This window comes from Lipophrys pholis, assembly GCF_963383615.2.
Source record: "Lipophrys pholis genome assembly, chromosome: 10".
Lineage (NCBI taxonomy): Eukaryota > Metazoa > Chordata > Actinopteri > Blenniiformes > Blenniidae > Lipophrys > Lipophrys pholis.
The window spans coordinates 9,862,819-9,883,024 of record NC_137640.1 but is presented as its reverse complement, the minus strand read 5'-3'; the positions used below and the strand labels follow the sequence as shown (position 1 = coordinate 9,883,024).

The 20,206-nt window shown below is 40.4% G+C and overlaps 2 protein-coding genes across 4 annotated transcripts in view; both read left to right on the top strand.

Annotated features, from left to right (window-relative positions):
* Positions 1 to 61: 61 nt before the first annotated feature.
* Positions 62 to 5,758, top strand: gpx4a (glutathione peroxidase 4a). 2 transcript variants are annotated; one of them, XM_080472927.1, is made up of 8 exons: positions 76 to 230; positions 1,414 to 1,669; positions 2,026 to 2,120; positions 2,213 to 2,357; positions 2,612 to 2,763; positions 3,212 to 3,236; positions 3,396 to 3,455; positions 3,809 to 5,758. In XM_080472927.1, the coding sequence occupies exons 2-8, from the start codon at positions 1,619 to 1,621 to the stop codon at positions 3,839 to 3,841; spliced, it is 561 nt and encodes a 186-aa protein (XP_080329053.1). In that variant the 5' UTR covers positions 76 to 230; positions 1,414 to 1,618; the 3' UTR covers positions 3,842 to 5,758. The 2 variants fall into 2 exon arrangements, with proteins under 2 accessions (XP_080329052.1, XP_080329053.1); XM_080472926.1 differs by lacking the exon at positions 1,414 to 1,669 and having other exon boundaries at positions 62 to 230; positions 3,809 to 5,720.
* Positions 5,759 to 6,192: 434 nt separating this feature from the next.
* Positions 6,193 to 20,206, top strand: part of pip5k1ca (phosphatidylinositol-4-phosphate 5-kinase, type I, gamma a) — a 47,865-nt gene continuing 33,851 nt past the window's right edge. The window contains exon 1 of one of the 2 annotated variants that reach the window (XM_080472996.1): positions 6,193 to 6,560. In XM_080472996.1, the coding sequence (XP_080329122.1) occupies positions 6,428 to 6,560 (133 nt within the window). In that variant the 5' untranslated portion in view covers positions 6,193 to 6,427. The remainder of the gene's footprint in view (positions 6,561 to 20,206) is intronic. The other variant, XM_080472995.1, reaches the window with a different exon arrangement.

The window sequence follows — 20,206 nt, the reverse complement described above, 5'->3', positions numbered from 1 at the left end:
ATAATAATAATGATGATGATGATGTGTAACTCCGCCCACCTCGTCCTTCTCTTTCACAACACGCCGCTGCAGGGCGGAGTCTGATGCCAAAATGGACCGTGATCAGTGTTTATAAATGTGGCCTCTTCTATAACAAAATGAGGCCATTATATGTTATTTTTGCCATTGGCTGTCTTTTGAGTTGTGCAGTATTACTGGCGACCATTTTGTACTTTGTTTTTTCCACAATGGTAATGTAAATCTTTATGATTTTGTGTGCGTGTGTTCTTAAACGCTACTTTTAAGCTATCTCACGAATGTTTGCAGCAAACCACTTTCTACAGATGTGTGATGTATTGCTTTTATCTTCAGTATTACACATTTTGGGTGTTATGTAGGATATCTGTTCACGGCTTTAAATAGCATGTCCGTCCATAAAGCTACTTTACCTTTGCGATTATACAAATTGCATATGGAGGCAGTGGTATACTTCCCAACGTGTGCCTGCGCGTTGTGAGGGAGTGGGAATATGAGTATAAAAGGTACAAAAGTCCATTGCATTTGAGCTTGTGGCAGAGGATGTTTACACTGCAGCACAGAAACCCCCTCCAGCTGCTGGCATCAGCTGATAGTCTTATCGTCATGGGACACAGTCTCGTATCAGAGTTTTCTGTCACAAGTCACAAGTCTTACTTGTGTATATATATATAGAGAGAGAGAGAGAGAGAGAGAGAGAGAGAGAGAGAGAGAGAGAGAGAGAGAGAGAGAGAGAGAGAGAGAGAGAGAGAGAGAGAGAGAGAGAGAGAGAGAGAGAGAGAGAGAGAGAGAGAGAGAGAGAGAGAGAGCGAGAGAGTTGTGGGAATTAACCTTTTGAAAACACCAGCTTCATATAGCAAATAAACGCTCAGTGTGTCTGAGGAAATTAAATATACTGCTCACCTGTACTGTAATGATCCAGCCTTTAAGCTCTCATCAAAGCCAAGTCATGGAGCACAAATTTGTTGCAGTCATGTCATAAAAGGTTAAATAATCTGTTGCATATGAGATCACCAAGTTGCCCCAATTACTCATTTGTTGTGCAATGCCTTGCTGAGCATATCCACCCTGGTTCACCACATCCAGAAAATATGATTCCTAGTTTCCGAATGGGTTGAAACACTAACTCTGTTGTTTGCAGGGATTATGATTATTTGAAATTGCTTCTTTTTTTTTTTAACAGATTTGTGTTATTCATGCTGGTCTTTGTTTTGTTTTTTGCGTTCAAAAATTAATCTCATTACAGAATGAGTTTAAGTGTTGCCTCAGACTGTTGCTCTTTGCCCTGGACAGGCAGAGCTTACCCTGCCGTGGTCCCATTTTCAAGAGATTATGACAAAGTTATGAACTGTGGACTGTGAATGTGTTTTCTGATCCGGGATCTGCATTTTTTTGTAGTCAGCAGCAAAGAGGGACCTATTGCAGAATCACAGCCAATCACTTGCGTTAATGATTACCTGCTGCCTGTACATGGCCACTCAGAGGTCAGTGTGCTCTCAGTCGTGGGACTGAGGCTGAGCAGTGAGGGTGTACCTGAAGATACTGAGGAGTTCAGGGATCTGATCGCTCTCTGTCTTCAGTGGAGGCTGACCAGAGAGCAGCCATGCACCTGTTAGGGTGCGCAGTGTTTGTCTCTGTATTGCTGCAGGTTATGGTAAGAAACTCTCTGATCAGGACTGATACATTTATTCATTTCATAGTTTTGGATTTTACTTCAGGAAATTTTACTTGAGTCGTTTTTGTTTTTTTGCTTTAAATAAACTTATTTCTGTTTCAAATATGTAAATTATATATTTTTTTGTAAAAAAAAAAATTTACACTGAGCACAGGTCAATGCTTACTCAATGCTGGCTGGTTTGCTCGGTATAATTACTTTAAATGTATATTGTTTTAGATTGGATCGCTTTTCTTACATAACATTTTTGCTTCAAAATGAAAGTGTGCATGAAGGCACATGTCTCATAGCATATTCCATTGCAATCTCATCACTTTTTGCTTCTTCTTTTACAGTCTGCTCCAACAGAGGACTGGCAGAGGGCAACATCCATTTACAACTTCTCTGCGGTGGATATTGATGGCAACTTAATTTCCCTTGAAAAATACAGGTACAATTTCTTTGACGTAGTAAATGTCTTGATTTTACAATCGCATCCTGTCGCAAGTCCATTCATTTTTTATTCCGCTCATGTCTCTTCAGGGGAAATGTTGTCATCATCACCAACGTTGCCTCTAAATGAGGCAAAACCCCAGTAAACTACTCTCAGTTTGCGGAGATGCACGCCAACTACACTGAGAGAGGTTTACGCATTCTTGCCTTCCCTTCAAACCAGTTTGGGAACCAGGTATTAAATATAGTGGCTTGGTATGATAAAGTCACTGTTAATCTGAAATAACAAGAGAGACGTTTTTTTTTTTTTTCTTTTCAGAAAATGTATTTCATTTTATTTAGTTTTTATCATAATAATTTAGTCTTTTTCAGCTGTTTTTGAATTAAGCTTTCTCTATGTACACATAATTTGTTGTTTGTATCCACAGACCATTCATGATCACTAATACTCACTCATTTCTATTATCTCTTACTTGTTTCACTTTGTAGGAGCCAGGCAATGAAACTGTGATCAAACAGTTTGCTCATTCCTACAATGCTCAGTTTGACATGTTCAGTAAGATTGACGTGAACGGGGACAACGCTCTCCCCCTCTGGAAATGGCTGAAGGACCAGCCCAAGGGGAAAGGCTACTTTGGAAAGTGAGTCGGCAGATACATGACACAACAACTGTGTTGGTTTATTTACCCATGGGGAATTTACATTTCTTTAGACAGTCTGGAATGTGTTCATGATTGAATCACAAGTCCATCTCAAAAGATTTCAAAACAACAGAAAATGGTATTTTCTCTAGCTATGTTACACATTCACTGAACTCTTTAAAGTAAGCCACTATAATTCCAGCTTATAAGTCATAAAAAGCAAATTTGTGGGATCTCACATTATTTTATCATAAGATTGTATGTCTGCCTTTTTTTTTTCTTTTTTTAATTCTATCCAGGGACCATACGCATCACAATGAAGATAAATGAGTGCTTGAAATATTTAAGTTGATCTATTGTGAATGTAGAAATATTATTTAGTATTTAAACAACACATGATAAAATTAGGAATTTTTCTAACGCATTTTTCTACTTTTTATTCCTGCAGTAGTATCAAGTGGAACTTCACAAAGGTAAATGTTTTTCTGAGCGTTTAGTGAATAATTCAGGTTTCAATTACATTTCATTTAAATATTGGTATGAACAGATCAAACATTTTATTTCTTACCTGAATTGATATGAAGTTTTCGTGTTTGGTGTCTTATAGTTTTCTCGTGTCCATATCGTTGCAGTTTTTGATCAACAGAGAGGGGCAGGTGGTGAAGAGATATGGACCCATGGATGATCCGAGTGTAAGTACAGAACATGTCTGTGTGATACAGTGACTGTCGTCAATGGACATAATAGAAAGATTGCAGGTGTGTAATTCTCCCTGTGAATACCACTGATGTATTTATTAGCATAAATGAAGTAGATTGTATGTCTTCTGTACACAGTTCTACATTTCCATCCCAAATGTTAACCGAGATGACTTTGAAATTACTGAAATAAAGTAGTATTAATGCCTTGCTATTCATTAAAATAGATAGAGCAACATATGCATGCTCTCACTGTCTGTGTGGTATAGTGGGTATTATATTAGTTCTTATACATTTTGACTGGGATCTTGAACTGATGCACTTTCTGTCTCTTGCTTTGTTTTTAGGTGGTGGAGAAAGATCTTCCCAAATATCTTTAAACCCATAACAAATAACTGATGCCTGACTCATGCTTCCTCTACTGTGTCTCCATCATCATTCCCCTTGCTTTCTCTGCCGCTCCAATACCATTGGATATAGCTTGAGTCCATCCCAGACTAGTGACGGTCTGTTCATAAACCCGCATAACGGATAGGACAGACCTGATGAAAATAGCGTGCAAACCCGCTGGGAAGGATTGTCAAACTTGTATTCAGTTGGTTCTCTGGGGTCAATGAGAGAGGAGTCCTGGACACATCTCTAAGTATTGCGTCAGCGTAAAATGCTACATTGCTCTCACAATAAAATTCCCAATGTATTTTTTCTGTGATATTTATTTTCTCACCAAAGTGTGTGTAAATAGTAGGAATGATTTGTCTTATGTTCTTTAAACCCTCAACAGTCCAGCCAACAATCAACAAAGTTTCACTCAGTATGGTCCAGTTGCTATTAGAGAGTATATTTGTGAGGATGATTGGTAGTTGGGAAGAAGTATTACAGGTCTTCTGGAAAAAATGTGTACTTTAAAAAATCTGGACTTTGTTTGGCAATTTGTAAATCATCATATCATCTTGTAGGTATTTGGTTTGGGATTGTGACTGAGAGTGTAAAATGGTCTGCATGTGCATTACATAAGTGTTTTTAGAGGAAAGCCAGTGGTGGCCAATGCTCTCACAAGAAATGTCAGATCCATCTCCACTTCAGTTGTTTCGGGTGTAAATGCTGTGTTGTAAAATGCAAAAATAACACAAACTTCACTTAACGATAAATCATCTAGGATGCTCATGCTAAAGCTACCGCCAGGAGAATTTCCGAGTTAAACCTCAGGAAACAAAATACAAATGAATCAGACTGGAAGCAATTGAGAATTTGAATAGTTTATTCTTGCAGGAAGAGACAAATGTTACCATACAATGTTAGTGGATGTCCAGGGGTTTTACCCTAAACATTCTTCAACAGATCTGCTTTTTATAGACCGAGTTGTTTTCCATAACAGTTACACAGTAAAAAACCCTTAAAATTAACCCTAAACTGCTTTGAAATCACGACATTTAAAACATGTACAATGAAAACATAGTATTGTAGATTTTACTGCATGCCAAAATTATAAAAAAAAAAACTCTCTTTCAACATAAAACACACTATATTCAGGTACAATGAATAGTTCTTGTGCAAACTTGTCAAAATGGAGAGGAATTTCTGACATATCAGATCCACTGAAGAACTATTTAGAAAATCTGATTTTGAAATATGGTATATAGTAAATACAGGAGGATGTGACCAGTAGGAGGTGGTAGACATCTAAATATGTAAATAGGCTGAAATTCATTTTGGTATATCAGTACACTAATCACTATTAGAATGAGAAAATGTACTCTATTGTAACAGTTCGGCTCTCTGATTTATCAAACACATTATTTATACACTGCTTTTTTTTTTCTTTTTTTAAGGACAATTTACTTTCAGTCACATATTTATATAATGAAGCCTCTTTGTATTCTATCATCAAAATATAATCTGCACTGATTGTTGCCTATCACCTGGTGTGAGATGGCCTATATATTTTATCCATTTTAAATTATTACACTAAATTGGCTAATGAAGGCTTAAACATTTTCATTTGAAGTTCATTTGTAAAACCCATGCTTTCTTTCATAGATTTTTCTTTTTTTAAGATGAGCTGATAAATATCTCAGAAAGTATTTTTATTCTGTGGTAAATGAGCAATTAAAATGAATTTTCTTACCTAATTCACTGCATTGTAGCTATGTTTGTACAGCGTCAGTTTTGTGTTTCTGTATTCTGTTTACATTTATACCTAGTGTTTGTCTCTCTTAATAAATAGAAAACACCTTATTATCCACAATGTGGAAACTTCCCTGAAAGCATGCCATTACAAAACACATTTCCAAGAATGGACGAAGGCTCAGTTATTTTGTGCTGTCCTCGCATCAGAACGCTTGGTGTCACTGTTCATCCATCTTTTTTATACTTTTATTCCGTTCAGGGTGTCAGGGTACTGGGTAAAGGTGGGGTACACCCTGAACAGGCCACAGAGACAAGGAAACACACACTTTCAAATTCATACCAACGGCAATTTTAAAGTCAGTATGTTTTTTTGACAGTGTGAGGAAAATAGGAGGATCCAAAGAAAACATATACAATCCATGACCCGGACTCGAACTGGCGTCAGAAAAGCGAACCACTACAACACAGCCAGGTAAGGACGGACCTGTTGGTCCATGAGGGGTAGTTTTGAGATGGTGCTCCGGGGTGCGGTTTCCCGTTGCATCCTGCAGGGGGCGCCGCAGCGGCCCGTCGGCTTAAAACCAACCAGCCACGGCTCAGCGGCAGCAGCAAGTGTAGCGCGGTGGAGCTGGGAGGAGGAGCGGAGACTCCAAGCCGCCCGTCGTGAGGACACACCGCACAGATGAAGGCGCCGTCGCGGATAACCATCACCCATTCCTCCGTCTGATTTTTCTCTTGCACATCCCGCGACCTCCTCCGTCCTTCCTGCCGGGGTCGCGCCGTCGCCGCGGGTCTTTCACTCGGACGGCTTTTGCCAGTTTTTTCCTCCGGGAGGCTGAATGGAGCCAGCAGCCGAGGGAGCGGTCGGGCTGTCGGAGGCCAGGGAAGGGAGCCCGCTGTCCGTGGCCGCAGCATCCGATGATGGGGACACGGTGGTGGGGGTCAGCTACGGAATGGACGCCGGGGACATGGGTACTTTGTCATTTACTCACATTAGTCAGCGTTTATTGTCCATTTTCATTGCCAACCACGATCCTCCATCTCCAGCAGCGTTTCCGCGGCTGCCGTGACCAGAAAGTCCCGACTCATCCCGGCTAGCAGGGGGACCGATCAGCTAAGCTAGTGGCTCAATAAGACGATAAAATGTGAGAAATTATTTCAAGTTGGATTAAACACATCCTGCATGTGTTTGTAGGGATTTACTGTTGGTGTGCATCCACGTACATGCAGTCCTAGCCAAGGAAAGGGGCGATGTGGCACATTGCACAATATAACTGATAATATCTCAAATTATTTATCAGGATTACTTAAATTATTATTTTGAATTTTATAAAAAATCAATGTATGTGACAAGTCTCAAGCCTCAAACACCCACCCATGACCACCTGTCTTCCACAGTCAATAGTAAAATATGAAGATGTGAGTATAACCCATCATTTTCATCTTCATACACTATAATAATAATTATATATGCTGCCAAATTCACATTTCAGCAATGACAAGGCGAGTTAAATAATCTTGCAGCGACTGTGGCTGAAGCACCTGATGGTTAAAGGCAGCACAATAACATGTTTTATTTATTTATTTTTCATTTGAATGCTGTTTATTTTATAAATGGTAGGTAGATGACTGGTCATAGCAGCCATAGCAAAGCTGCTTTTAGTCACACTGACACCAAGTCTCTGCATTAAGTTCAATTCAATGTAATTCAGCCTCCACAGCATGAAGATATGCTTCCTTGGTGTTCCTGCTGTGTCATTTTAACAAGTCACTTGTCGAAATATTGAAAATGTTGCATGGATTGACTAAAGCTGCTGTTTACGCGACATGATTTAATAGCTGTGTTGCAATTGTCTGGTGTTATTTGATGTACTTAAAATCTCACTACTGTATTTAAATGTTTAAAATCCATACATTCATTATGTCATCCTTTCATGCATCTCCAGTACCTGCGGCATGCTTCTCAGGGTTGCGGGAGCTGGAGGCTATCATCGCTGACATTGGGGGAGAAAAAAAGCAGGCTGCATCCGTCCACCACTCTCTATCAATTTAAAGTCACTCAGTAGCCATCATGTCTTTGAACACTGAGCAAAAACCCACTGAAATCCCACCCAGGCGCAACTAGATCATGCAAACCGCAGACAGAAAGGCGGCGGTAAGAAATCAAATCCGGGTTCTGTTGCTGAGCGGCAACGGCGCTAACCTCTGTTAACCAACCGGGCCATGGCTCGTCTATTTGTTAGGAACGTTTAGGACCTGTGTCAGCAATATCCAGACGCCGTATTGTATTTGAAACTTCACGGATTGTTTCGTAGTGTTCTGAGTTACCTCAGTGCAGATTTGTCATCTCAAATGTAGCTGCGGGGACTTCTCCCATGGGTGTGGCGTCTTGTGCTTTGTGGTTGTAGTGGGTCACTCACTGGAATCGATCAATACCGACATAGAAATGATGGGAGCGGTTTAATCGTTTGGATTTCATGTTGGCTTCAAACTACCTTTTTTTTTTTTTAAATTGGTCCAAGTCAGGAGCAGTAACAGTGAGCCACTGGGGTCTGAAAGAAGTCATGACTTTGTAAAGTTTGAACAGTCTGCGCATTCACAGTTAAGTTATTGAGTCGCCTGTTGGATTTCTGCGTTGTGGTTCATTTTAAAAGGCTCCGTTTGTTCCGTGAGTGTGTGTAAGTGATAAGAGATGGAGGAGTTGTACTGAGTCGTTGCCCAGGGGATGGGGCAGTAAATACAAGCTTTCCCAGATGTCTGTTTAATCTTTGTGACTGAAATCAGTTTGCAAAACAAGTTAATGGTTCTTCTGATCTCCTTATGAAAACCAAGGCTCGATAAACTGTTTTCTGTGTGAATGAACAAGAAGTATTGAAGCTTTTGTCTTGCATTGATGGCTTGTTATGATCAAATGTCAACATTTACGCCACAGTGAACAGGACGTGGAGATATTAAAGAAACACAGACACACACTGTGATCAGGTCAGGGCAGATTGCCTGCATTAGTTTAAATCTGTGGGATTTATTAAATCAGCCTTTTTTCCATATGAGAATATCAGGCTCACTTCTAATCTGTTCTTAACCTGCTAGTCAGCACTGATGTTGTATTTGAGTCTGTGTTTGTCACATCCCTGTGTTGTGTGTTATTTGCATTTATGTGTTCATAAAAGATGTTGTCGTTTTATTATAGGAAAAGTAACAGCAGTTTTCTTTTGCATGTTTGTTCCACCATTAAAAAAATACATATGTGCAATGGGTTGACTTCCGAGCGTAACCAGTGGTTTAATCCAAATTATTTGACAGTAATCCAAAATCAGTATTTCATGGGCTGGAGGTTGAACTATAAATCTCCCAAAAATGGAAAAAAATCCTTCTTCTTCTTCTTCTTCTTCTTCTTCTTCTTCTTCTTCTTCTTCTTCTTCTTCTTCTTTTGCAGCACTTCTTTTTAGTCTTTCGTAATCAATACATTTAGGTGTGTTTGAATGTCTAAAACATGCCGGATGGGGGAACTTCCTGGACCTGGGTTGAGCTGCACTGATCTAAATAATAGGACAGCATCATCAGCATAGAGTTAATAACAACAGCACGTCATTGAGCCAAAAGTTATACACAACTGACCTTGAGTGTTTTGAGAGGTGCCTATAAATAAAATGTATTATTATTATTATTATTATGAGTATATGTATGTTAATAAAATTGCCTGGGGGCAGACTCAAACAACTGTCAGTTATTTTGCATTCACTGCACAGCTGCACATCAGTTAGTGGGAGTTTCACGGTCCATGGTAAGAAAAGTGCTGACTGACAGAAGCTCGGTACCTCCTCAACAGACCCATGAATCAAAGGAGCTGTCCGGGGATGTTTACCAGTCAAGCTTAACGATATCAAAAGAGGGAATATGGCAGTCAGGTGCTTTTGGTTGCAGATGGTTTTTACCTTCATTTTTTTTCTCAAGCGTGCTTGCTGACTGTATCTCGTTCACCCCATCTTGTAATTTCACAGGATCGCGCGTGCTCAGTCAGTAGTCGCCTCACATGCAATGAAAAGCACGGCCTTTACACGGGCCTCATGCAGCTGAATGGTTTCAAACAAATACATTACTGAGTGAAGCTCTGCTCTGCCAGATACAGTTTATTCAGGTTAAAGTCTTTTGGGCTGTTGCTGATGTCCTGACTCCTCATAAGCTTAGAAAGTAGTGCAATGTGATGCTCTCTAATACGTTGGAGTCGGCTTTAAACATTACTGAAGCAAGAAAAGATTGACATCCAACCATGCCAGCGAACCTGTATTTCAATCCAGGATGACACGGTTATTATTGCATATCATAGAAGTTATCATTGCAGTCATACGTATATGTTGTCCAAAAGTTTATGAAATTCATGTTACACAAGAGCTGATAAACTGATAAAACTGCTGAAAATGTGTTTTAGGACACTTAAAAAAAAGTGTATTCAACTGCTCCCATTTGCTGGGGTCACCAAAGCAAGTAATTGAATCTTGCACTGCCGACTTGGCTTGGTTTAACACCAGATGCCCTTTTTGTTACAATTGGGATTTTATCCCGGGTCTCCCACACTCAAGGTCAAGACATACAACCAAACACATAATCCAAAAAATTTATATTTCCTTGAAAACCTCGACTGTTCAATAAACATCGCTGTGGTGTGTTTTTAGTAAGTATTGCACCCAGAAATAATTGAGAATGGTGGAATGAACTAGTGTGTCATCTGCAAAGGTTTGACTTATTCCTCCAAAAGAGTGTTCATGTAACACGTCAAAGAAGCCAGAGTGAGAGCGTCGTTATCGCTGGATCCTGCGTGTGTGTAACTGCAGGTCTTGCTGTATAGCTGCTCTGAATGTGTGGGTGTCACAGCTGGCTGTTAAATAGCTGTCTGGGCATTTAGTCCCATTCAAAGCCGTCCTCAGGCAGTTGTAATTTGTCCCCTTCGTCTTCTGTCAGCACGACGGCATTAATCTCATTTATCTACTCCCAAAACTCCGACTCAACCACTGGCTCCTTTCCTTTCCTTTTCTTTCCTTTCCTTTCCTTCCGTATCCTATATATCCTTCACTTCAGTCCAACTTATTATTCTTTTGCCTTTTCCTTTCATTTTCCTTATCATTCGTTAATTTCTTTTTCTGTCTTTACTCCTCAGAGAGCCACAGCTTATTGTCTCTCCTCTGTGAATGATTCTCTGTGTCAAGTCACTCATTTGTCACAATCCATCAGTCCCCCTCCTCCTCCTCCTCCTCCTCCTCCTCCTCCTCAGTTTTTATCTGCACTCTCCTTCAGGCATGGCCCATCAGAATTGCTGACGAAGGCACAAAGCGTAGTTGGCCTCCGCCTGTGAAAATTACATCCTTCTGCCTCCTTCTTATTCTTTCATCAAGGTCTCCCTCCATCCTTGTGTCGAGCTCTCTTTGTAACCTTGAAATCCGTCTAAATGCTGATGGTTGGCTCAAAGAGCTCCGGGAAGGGTTTTGACCCTCTGCCAGGTGATTTGATGTCATATTTCACGCAGATGATGACGCAGTTCAGCTGCCTCTTGCGCGCTGCTGATTTCTCAGTACAAGTGGCGGATGTATGCTACAGTAGCTCTCTTAAACGGACGCGACAGCGAGGCAGGAGAATTGTCATTTTTCTGAGTAATATCCATTCTGTAGAAGCAAATAGAAAGACAGAAAGGAGAGGGAAGACATGAAAGATTCAGGCCGTAGTATTTTTTATTTTTTCTGTTGTTGTGGTGAGTGTGTAGTTGTAAAAGCGGATGGATGGAGCTCGGGCTCAGTTTCACAATCACGCAGCTGCAGTGTACTACTGCTGCGGTTTCCCTCTGCGGGAGAATAAGGCAGGGGCCTGCTGTTTTCAATTAGGAGAGTTACTGTGCCCACTGTGCAAGCTATTATTATTTCATAAGCAGCACCTGGAGCATGTGCATAGAACGAGTGGATCAGGAAGTTGCCAAACGTGAATCTCCCACATTGGATTAGTGATGATTATAGAAAGGACAACCGGTGCTTTTTGTGTGTTCACCCTTTGATAACTCATATAAGTCCTAATATATTCCTGACAACATTTTGGCTGATGTGGCGCAGCTTAGTGCTGTCACTCTCTCACATGGTTTTGCAATACTCGTTACACTGATAATAAAATAAAAACAAAAATCAAATACCTGGACAAAAAATGAGGAATAACGAATTTAACAAATATACGCTATGTATTTAATTTGTGTTTATACAAATAATTGTTTTCAGATTCTCAAAGAGCAAAGAAGTGGCAGAAGATTACTGGAGTAGAATGTGTATACTGCTGATGTTTTGCCTGTGCTAAGGTTGTCAAAGTAATTTACACGTGTCAAACTATCCCGTAATAAAAGACACCTTCCTAGAACCTGCTGCAGCCTAATGTTTTTAATGTTTTTGATAATCGCCGCGGGCCTTCGCAGCCTTTCTTGATATCAACCCGGGGGCTCCAGGGAAATAAAACTGGGAAAGTTAAATTTGTATTCCTGTGAACTGATTTTATTTTTCAATATTTTTTTACTCACTGTCTTTACAGCACAGGTCATTTGTAGTCACCCTGTTTTATTCGTGATAACCTAATTGGGTTGTGTTCTCTCTGTCTTGGCCAAATGTGGAAAAATCCGGGCCTTTAATCTGCCAGCGATGGTATGTCGTCCTCTAAATGTGAATGGCATGCAGAGCTTTGCCAGTCAAGGAAAAAGACGCTCCGGGGTAAATGAAAGTTTAATAGAGTCTTCGCAGTGAGAAAATGCATTCATTCATTAAACAGCTTGAGCCTAGTTGGCAGTTATGGCCTGAGCCTGGCGTGATAAATTGTCTTGCGATGGTGATTTCACCGGGGATGGCGAGAACAGCGATGACATGAACCACACTACTCCTGCGCCGGTCAGGCTCAGGGTGTCCTGCCACTCGGATTCAGTTTGAACTGAACCTTCGATGTTGAAAAGACTTCCTCGGACTCATTAACTTTGTCTCGTGGGGGGGACTTGTCATAGATTTTTTTTTTTTTTTTGTCCCTCGTCCCCGAGGCAATCTGCACCCTCTGTAATGATGAGCAGGTAAAAAGATCAAACGGACTTACCTCAAGAGGTTTGAAGACGTTTTTCTGACAAACCTTTTACACCAACACGCCTGCCTCGGACGAACCCGGTGACAATCAGGCTATATTGTAGTGCAGAAATGGTTTAGTCAAGTTTACTGTGACAGACACTTCTATAAATCGGCATAAAATTGGCAAATGTCCGTCGAGATTTTTGATGTCAGGCTTGAGACTGGTGGGATAAGCAGTGACCGGCTTTGTCCTCTCTTCAGTGAGAGCAGATTACTTCCTACTGAGTCACCACCACCGCCGGTGAAGATGCAGCTCTCAGCAATAACAGCGCAGCCGAGGGAGTCCGTCCGGCCCATTGTTACCTTGTTTATTTGGGTTATTTCTGTACTTGGGGCTGGAATTGATAAGATTTGATTCATTCCAGTTCCATTGAATTCCGCTTATGTTTGCCTCTGTATTGTGTTTCTGGTTGGCTCCAGATCAGTTTTCAGTGTGAAGGGAGAAATGGTAGGGTTATGAAGATTTTCTGTTATAATGGAGTTTATACACAGGTCATCTTCAAACAACTCGTGTGTAGATGTGAGGCTGCTGCACACAGAGAAACCTGGACTTCCTGCACAGATATTGCAAATATGCAATCTAGACAACTGAACTTACCTTAACATCAAAAATTAGAATGACGTGATGAGTCTATACCAGTCCACTCCTGTATGTAAATATGTCTTATTTAAAACTTCTTATAAAAAAAAAAAAAAAAAAGGCCTGTAAAAGAAATCTGCCTTTTTGTTGTCTTTCCTTGGATGATTTCTATGTGCTGTCCTCTGAGAAATTCCAGTGACGCTACCTTCAGCGGAACGACAGTGATTCACTGCTGCCACCGAGCACACAAGTGTTACATTTTCCATTCTCCACCTTTGTGATGAGTAAATATGTTTTGCCGCCATCAGAGCTGCCGTGCCGGTTGAACTGTCTTGTGGCGACTCAAAAGGAAACTCCCCTTGATCAACTATATATATATTTTTTTTTGAAACAAATGACAAAACATATTTTGTTTATTATATTTTAAGAGTGGCTTGTATTTGTATTTTCTCTGAGTTCATTTGTAATAATAACCAGGCATGTCAGGTGCATGTAACTAGAGTCTTATGACCTTGATATATTCAACCCAACAGCTTAATGTGAGAGCCCTCACCACAATGAAAGAAAGTTCACCTACATACAAGTTTCTTAAAATGTTCTCAACTTAAATTCTCGTGGAGAAATTGGAGCGATCAGCTCACTCGTTGGATTAAAAAAAGGCATGGCTGACGACCTGAAGTTATTTAATGGTGTGCCAAACACCAACTTACATATTTCCCATTTAAAAATGAAACCTTTACGTAAATACAAATGGACAGTTTAACTTCCAGCAGGTTCCTGGCTGGGTGTCTTTCTTTTATTTCACAAAGCATATTTATGCTCAAAAGACTACTATTATGATTTATGTGTTTTATTTTGAACCTCAGAGCAGTGGGAAAGGAGAATCCACCTCAGAAACTCAGTTACTCTGAGGGATGTGATTGATGTAGCTCAGGATTAGTTCGTTCTTCATTCTTTGAACAAAAAAGGAGATTGCTATTTATTCATTCATCTCCTTTATCTTCACACACAGGTTTTTGTGTTTACCGGGGGCGGGGCATATTTTAATCAGGTTTGTTTGTACTTTATTTCTTAATTTTTTTTTCACTGTTAAAAAGAAATTGATTTATAAAAGGTTTAGTTGAAGATCAAAAGGTCTCTTCTACTCTCTTCTCATCTCCATAAAAGGACCACCTTCCCCGTGCTGACAATTTTCACTATTTTGGGGATCGGCAAGGATCACGAAACTCCGTTCTGATTTGTGAGCTCAGTAATGAAAAACATACTGAAATTGCATAAGAGTGTGTGCATGCGTGTGCGCGTATCATTATGCCGGCAGGACTGAGCTGTTTTTAGCCTTGCCCTGAGAACATGGTGCTACAACTCAACCCTGTCTGCTTCTGTAGGAGCAGCAAGACCTCCCTGCAGGAGCACAGTACACACAATCTCCTGATATATCACAGATACATGCATTATGCTATTAAAACCCCACAAACGGTAGCGCTCGTGAACTTTCCCCCCCAAAAATTATTAAACGAATAAAAAATACCCATAGAAATTTGACTCTGCCTTTTGCTTTGCCTTTTGTGCTGACTCTGCATGTTGACGCATGCTGTGTGCAGGCATCACTCTCCTACAGACAGACAGGCTGACATCTGCGTAGCTGACTGTGAAGATAGTTTGTTGTATTGACTTTGGCTGATGTATGCATGTGTTTGCGTGTGTTTATACCTGTGACGCATTTAGGAACAGGCTTCTGTCACGGGACTATATTCGAGAATATATATTAGTCGAATTCACAATATAATTAAGCTGGAAATGCTGCTGGCTCCTGAGTTGGACTGGAGTCAATAGCTGCTGTCAGTAGCAGCTGAGCTCATTTCATTGTCAGTTTGAGCGTTGAATCAATCGGTACGGACACTAGTGGTGGGAGGGAATGCTGAATATTTGCTCGTGAATTGTTTTAATGATGTTTGCTTTCGTCAACATGTCAGCAGGAGATAAACGTGAGGGAAATGTCCGTTTGTGTAAATGCAGCCCACCCAGCAGTAATCACTGATTGATTCAGCAGAGCTTGAATTTCAGAGTCAGCGATGTCGAGGCAGAGCGTATACAGATCAGGTAACCCAGAAAAACAGACGGTCTCTTGACTTCCACCTGTCCTTGCATTAGGGCCATTTTATCCTGATAATCCAGACAGTTGGTCTCGTAACCTGGAGAGACTGGGATTAGCAATAGTAAAGTAGTAGTGGCCGAGATTTGGCCGGCTGTGCTGCCAGACTGCTGTCAGTCTGTGTGTTGCAAAACCCCACAACATGCACATTACATTAGAATCAAATCATAACGACACTCAGAGGTGTCAGAGTTTATTTTAGCTTCTGAAATTTCTCTTGTTTCCAGGTCAGTTTTATTGTAATCACTAAGTGTTGGTTTTTTTTTTTCCAGTATAAATGACCGACACAACAACCCAAAGCAGCTGCTCACTGTTAGGCAGAAGAAATTAAAGAGTTAAAAATAAAACTTTTTAGTTTTAGGAGCTATTCCTGCTCTCTGTTATTAAATCTGTATTTTCTCTTATCAAAATAAAAATCAGATCTGCATTATTGAGCATGGTTGATCTGCACGGTAGAATTCTACTACCCGTGTCTTCTTCTGTCTTGCATTGTTTTTTAGGTTTTTTTTTAACTTTGTGAGGTGACCTTGACTGTATTGAAAGGCGCCTATAAAAAAAAAAAGCATTATTATTATTTATTATTATTATTTTGGGGACTTTTATGGTTTTAATGGTCCCATGGACTTGAATCACATGGATGCCAAAAATGCAACAAATCAACTTTAAAAATGTTTTTAATTTACTTTGCTGTTGATTAACTAATGAAAATGATTTGATCAAACAAATTTTTCCCCAAAATTTGGATGCTCTGTATTTCAATTAGATTTATATATTTATATGTGCCTATATGCAGACTATGTTACACGTCACTCATCATATAGCCTCAAGCCAAGTGTCTCAAAGGGAGTTGTTGTTTTTTTTTCCCTTTTAAATCTCTAGCGGCAGTGTGGAGCTTTTTATTAAGCGTGCCTGCTTTCTTGCCTGGTGCTGCTGATCATAATGGATGACTTGGTATAGTAAAAAGCCGTTGTCTCCAGCTGCGCGCTCTCTCCATGCATTCACTGTACGACACAAAGTGTATGATGAGTTCTGACAACAGAGGACACTGCAGCTTTCCCGCTCTACACACACCGTGCTGTTCATTAAATCAGAGGGACGCTGAGGGGAATATAATGTAAAGAGATACTTGTGGGTATGTGCTGGCACCGTCGTCGCCAGTCCTGCTGATGTATTTAGAGATGAATGCAACTTAATTTCCTCTTCAAGTATGAAAAGTATCCGCACTTCTGTGTGTGTGTGTGTGTGTGTGTGTGTGTGTGTGTGTGTGTGTGTGTGTGTGTGTGTGTGTGTGTGTGTCTGTTTACGTGCAGAAGCAATGGGGATAAGCTCTAAGTATTCAGTCAGACTGCCGTATTCACTAAGAGCGCTTAAAGTTGATGACTCCTGAGTTCTAAGGGTCACCATACAAGTGCCTGATCATGGAGAAACTCAAGATGATTTATTGGCATGATTGACATGACAACCATCTTAGAGTATTGTGATGTGGTACATAGTTACTCTACATCTTAGATAGAGAATACTTTTCCTTTTATCCTGGACAGGGCGTCACAACCGTATTTCATCATCATTTCTGATACGTCTTTTGCTTAAAAGACAGCGCAAAGCAGTAATAAACCTTTGTCTATTCAGATAGTTATGGTATTGATCATCCAGCCAAATGTTGATGATTTTATCCAGTTGGTAAGTATCAAACGTGCCCTAAACCTTCAATCAAACTTTTTTGAACTTTGTCAAACAAGTTTGTGATTTTGTCATTAACGTCAATAAAAAACAAAGTGAAAGTGCAGCAATTCGAACATAAACGATTGTGCTGAAAATGGATTCACAACTATAAATATAACATAAACAGTAAGGTGTGATAATTGGTGTGAACTTGTCTTGGGAAAAGAAGATGAAGGCTGAGAACTAAGATCATTGTTTTCGGCTGATGTACAAGTATATACACACATTTCTTTGCTCTGCTTCAGAATGGCAGTTTATAAAACGTCCTTGATTAAAGTGAAAAAGCAATCTAATCTACTTTTTTAATTTCTGAAAATGTGACATGTCCTGACATCCATGGGAAGACTTCAAGTTCAAGTTTAGACCGGAGAAGGTGGCGCATGTATGTTAACCTTTCTGTTCAGTTGTTGCAAAGTTCAGTCGCTACAGACGGGTCTGCAAAGTTGAGGGAATTTTGCAGAGAGAAAAAACAGCCTATTATTTTAATAACTGAAGTAAGTTGAAGAATATTTCATATTTAGGCTGATGCATACTTGCTTCAGCCATGGATGATTAGCCATGGAAAGCCTGAAGAACTGATTCAGGATGGGTTTGCTTTTCCCTCGGACTACAGGCCCCTCGCTGGGTTCGGATGAAGGTAACTTCAGCGGTGCTCTGGACATGAGAGAACAAATGGGTGCCCCGTTTGAAAACACCCTCATGCTTGTTGTGAAAGATAATATTACAACACCCCAGCTGCGGAGAGCCGACTGTGCTTCACACCCTCTGCCTGGACGAGGGGGCTTCGCTGTTGATTCGTCTCCTCGAGAAATGAGCTGATTGACGCATTTCTGGTTTCTGGATGTGAGGTCAAGCTGCCCTTTGGAACAAGTGATCAAATGCTACTTTGTTGTGGCATGAAAAATTAAAGCCCAATCAATAGCCGGAGCAGCATCGCTTTGCCCCCGCCAAGATAATGAACAGTCATTTCATAGACTGCCTCTTACTTAGTTCATCCTCTGGGAGACCCGGTATTGATCCCATCCGGGTCCTATGGTCTGCTGTCAGTAAGACACATCGATGCCGCCGGCTGTCTGTGGTGTGAACAGTCAGGAAGTACATGTAAACGTTGATTTGTTTTGTTAGCAGGTTACTAGATATTCTATGTCCTTATGTGTTCTTATATCTGAACTGGCCTCTTACATTTGTTTAACTTCACCAAACGATGTCAAGCTTGTCGGAGTTCAATGTCCAGTTACATTCCAGTTTGCACCTTTTCCTACACTAACCCTTAAAATATGGCTTTGATTCGCAATAAGGTAAGTAAGCTTACCGTCTGTATGCACGTGTTTTTATAATTGTGTTATAAAAGAAAGAAAGTGTACTGTGATCTCCTGTGCTAATGCCCTATTTAACAACAGCATGAGAGGACATGTGAAAAGCGGCGTCTGTCTGTTGATTCCAGGAACATGTGCGGTTGTCATAAAAATGCTGGCTGACCTCAATATGGGGCACCATGGAAACAAGAGTTTGAGCACACGCGCGTGTGTGTGTGTGTGTACCCTTGTTTCTTTCTTGGCGGGGTCCAAAAGCCTCACACTCTCATCAAGCTACAACATTTTACATGTATTTAAAAGATTCGGTGGTTCAGAGATAAAGAAAGTGACAATTTGGTCACGGCTTGACGATTTCGTCTGTGAGTGTATCACATAAGTCACGTATACCTATATAAGTATATCTTGCTAGTACCATGACTAAGCTGATCTTGAATATAAGGGACTCAGGTTCAAATCCCGGTGTGGCAGGAAGAGCATCTGGTGCAAGTTGTCGAAGGCTACACAAGGGAGTAGCTGAATAGACTGATCAGTACTATATCATAGTGAGGCCTAATGCTGTGTACACACCTTAAGACATAGAGAGGAAGAAAAACTGGAGTATCCTACCCTGCCCTGGAACCCCATTTTGTTACGTGGCCCCTCGGGATGTGCACCATCCAGCACACCGTAAAGCAAGTTTGGGCAAGATTCAGTTTCACATGTGTTTGCATGTACTGTCTCCTTTCCTGTGACCGTTTTGGTGTTTCAGGCATCTTAATTCATGTCTCCCTGTGTAGTCAGGATAATTGGTTTTAGTCTATGTTATTAGACTGTGTATTATTTGAAGTGAGATGTTTGGTAACATGCTTTATGGAAAGTGAACTCAGGTGTGCATTTTAATTATTTGATTTAAGTCATTCCTCATGTATACAATGTTTGGTCTTTTATTTAAAGGAAACTTTTTTTTCTTTTTTTTTTAAATCAGGCTTTGCATATGAGCATGGTCACCTTGTAGTTGTTTTCAACAAGCTTCGAAGTAAATCAACCCCACTGGTAATGGGCCAGTCTCCTAAGTGCTGTGAGAGTATCCCATAAAGCAACACATTACACTCCAACCAGGCAACAGACTTCACAAGAAAGCATTTATATGGCAGAGTCTGTTTGTTGTTCCATCTCCTGAAGAGCTCTACAGTCTCGTGCAGCGTCGCGCTGGAGTGGATCCCATTACCTCGCATCCTCACTCTCCAGCCTTTAGATACTGAATCGCAACAGTGCTTTTTAAAGGTAAATGTAAGGAGGTGACACAGACGGCACATTATCACTGAGGCATTTTTCTGTATAGATGTATTTTTGGAATAGTTTATTTTAGGCTGTTTAAACTACATGTTAAAAAAATGTTTTACACCCAACCTCCCATCCCACCATGAAATAGAATCAGATATGCTCCAGTAATATATATTAATATTTTTTTACATCTGATAGAAAGAGGAGTACAGTGGTGTAGTGATTACTACTCTTGCCTAACAGTAAGAAGACTCTGGTTTGTCCAACCTTGATTTTCTTTCTGTGAGTAGTTTTCATATTCGAGCTGGGCATGTATGGGTTTTCTCTGCATAGTCTGGATTCCTCCCACAGTCTGAAGGTATTCATATTATGTTCACCTCTGACTCTTGAATTATCCATGGGAGTGAGTGTGTTTCTCTGTGGTTGAAAGTCTTCTCTGTATTACCCTTATG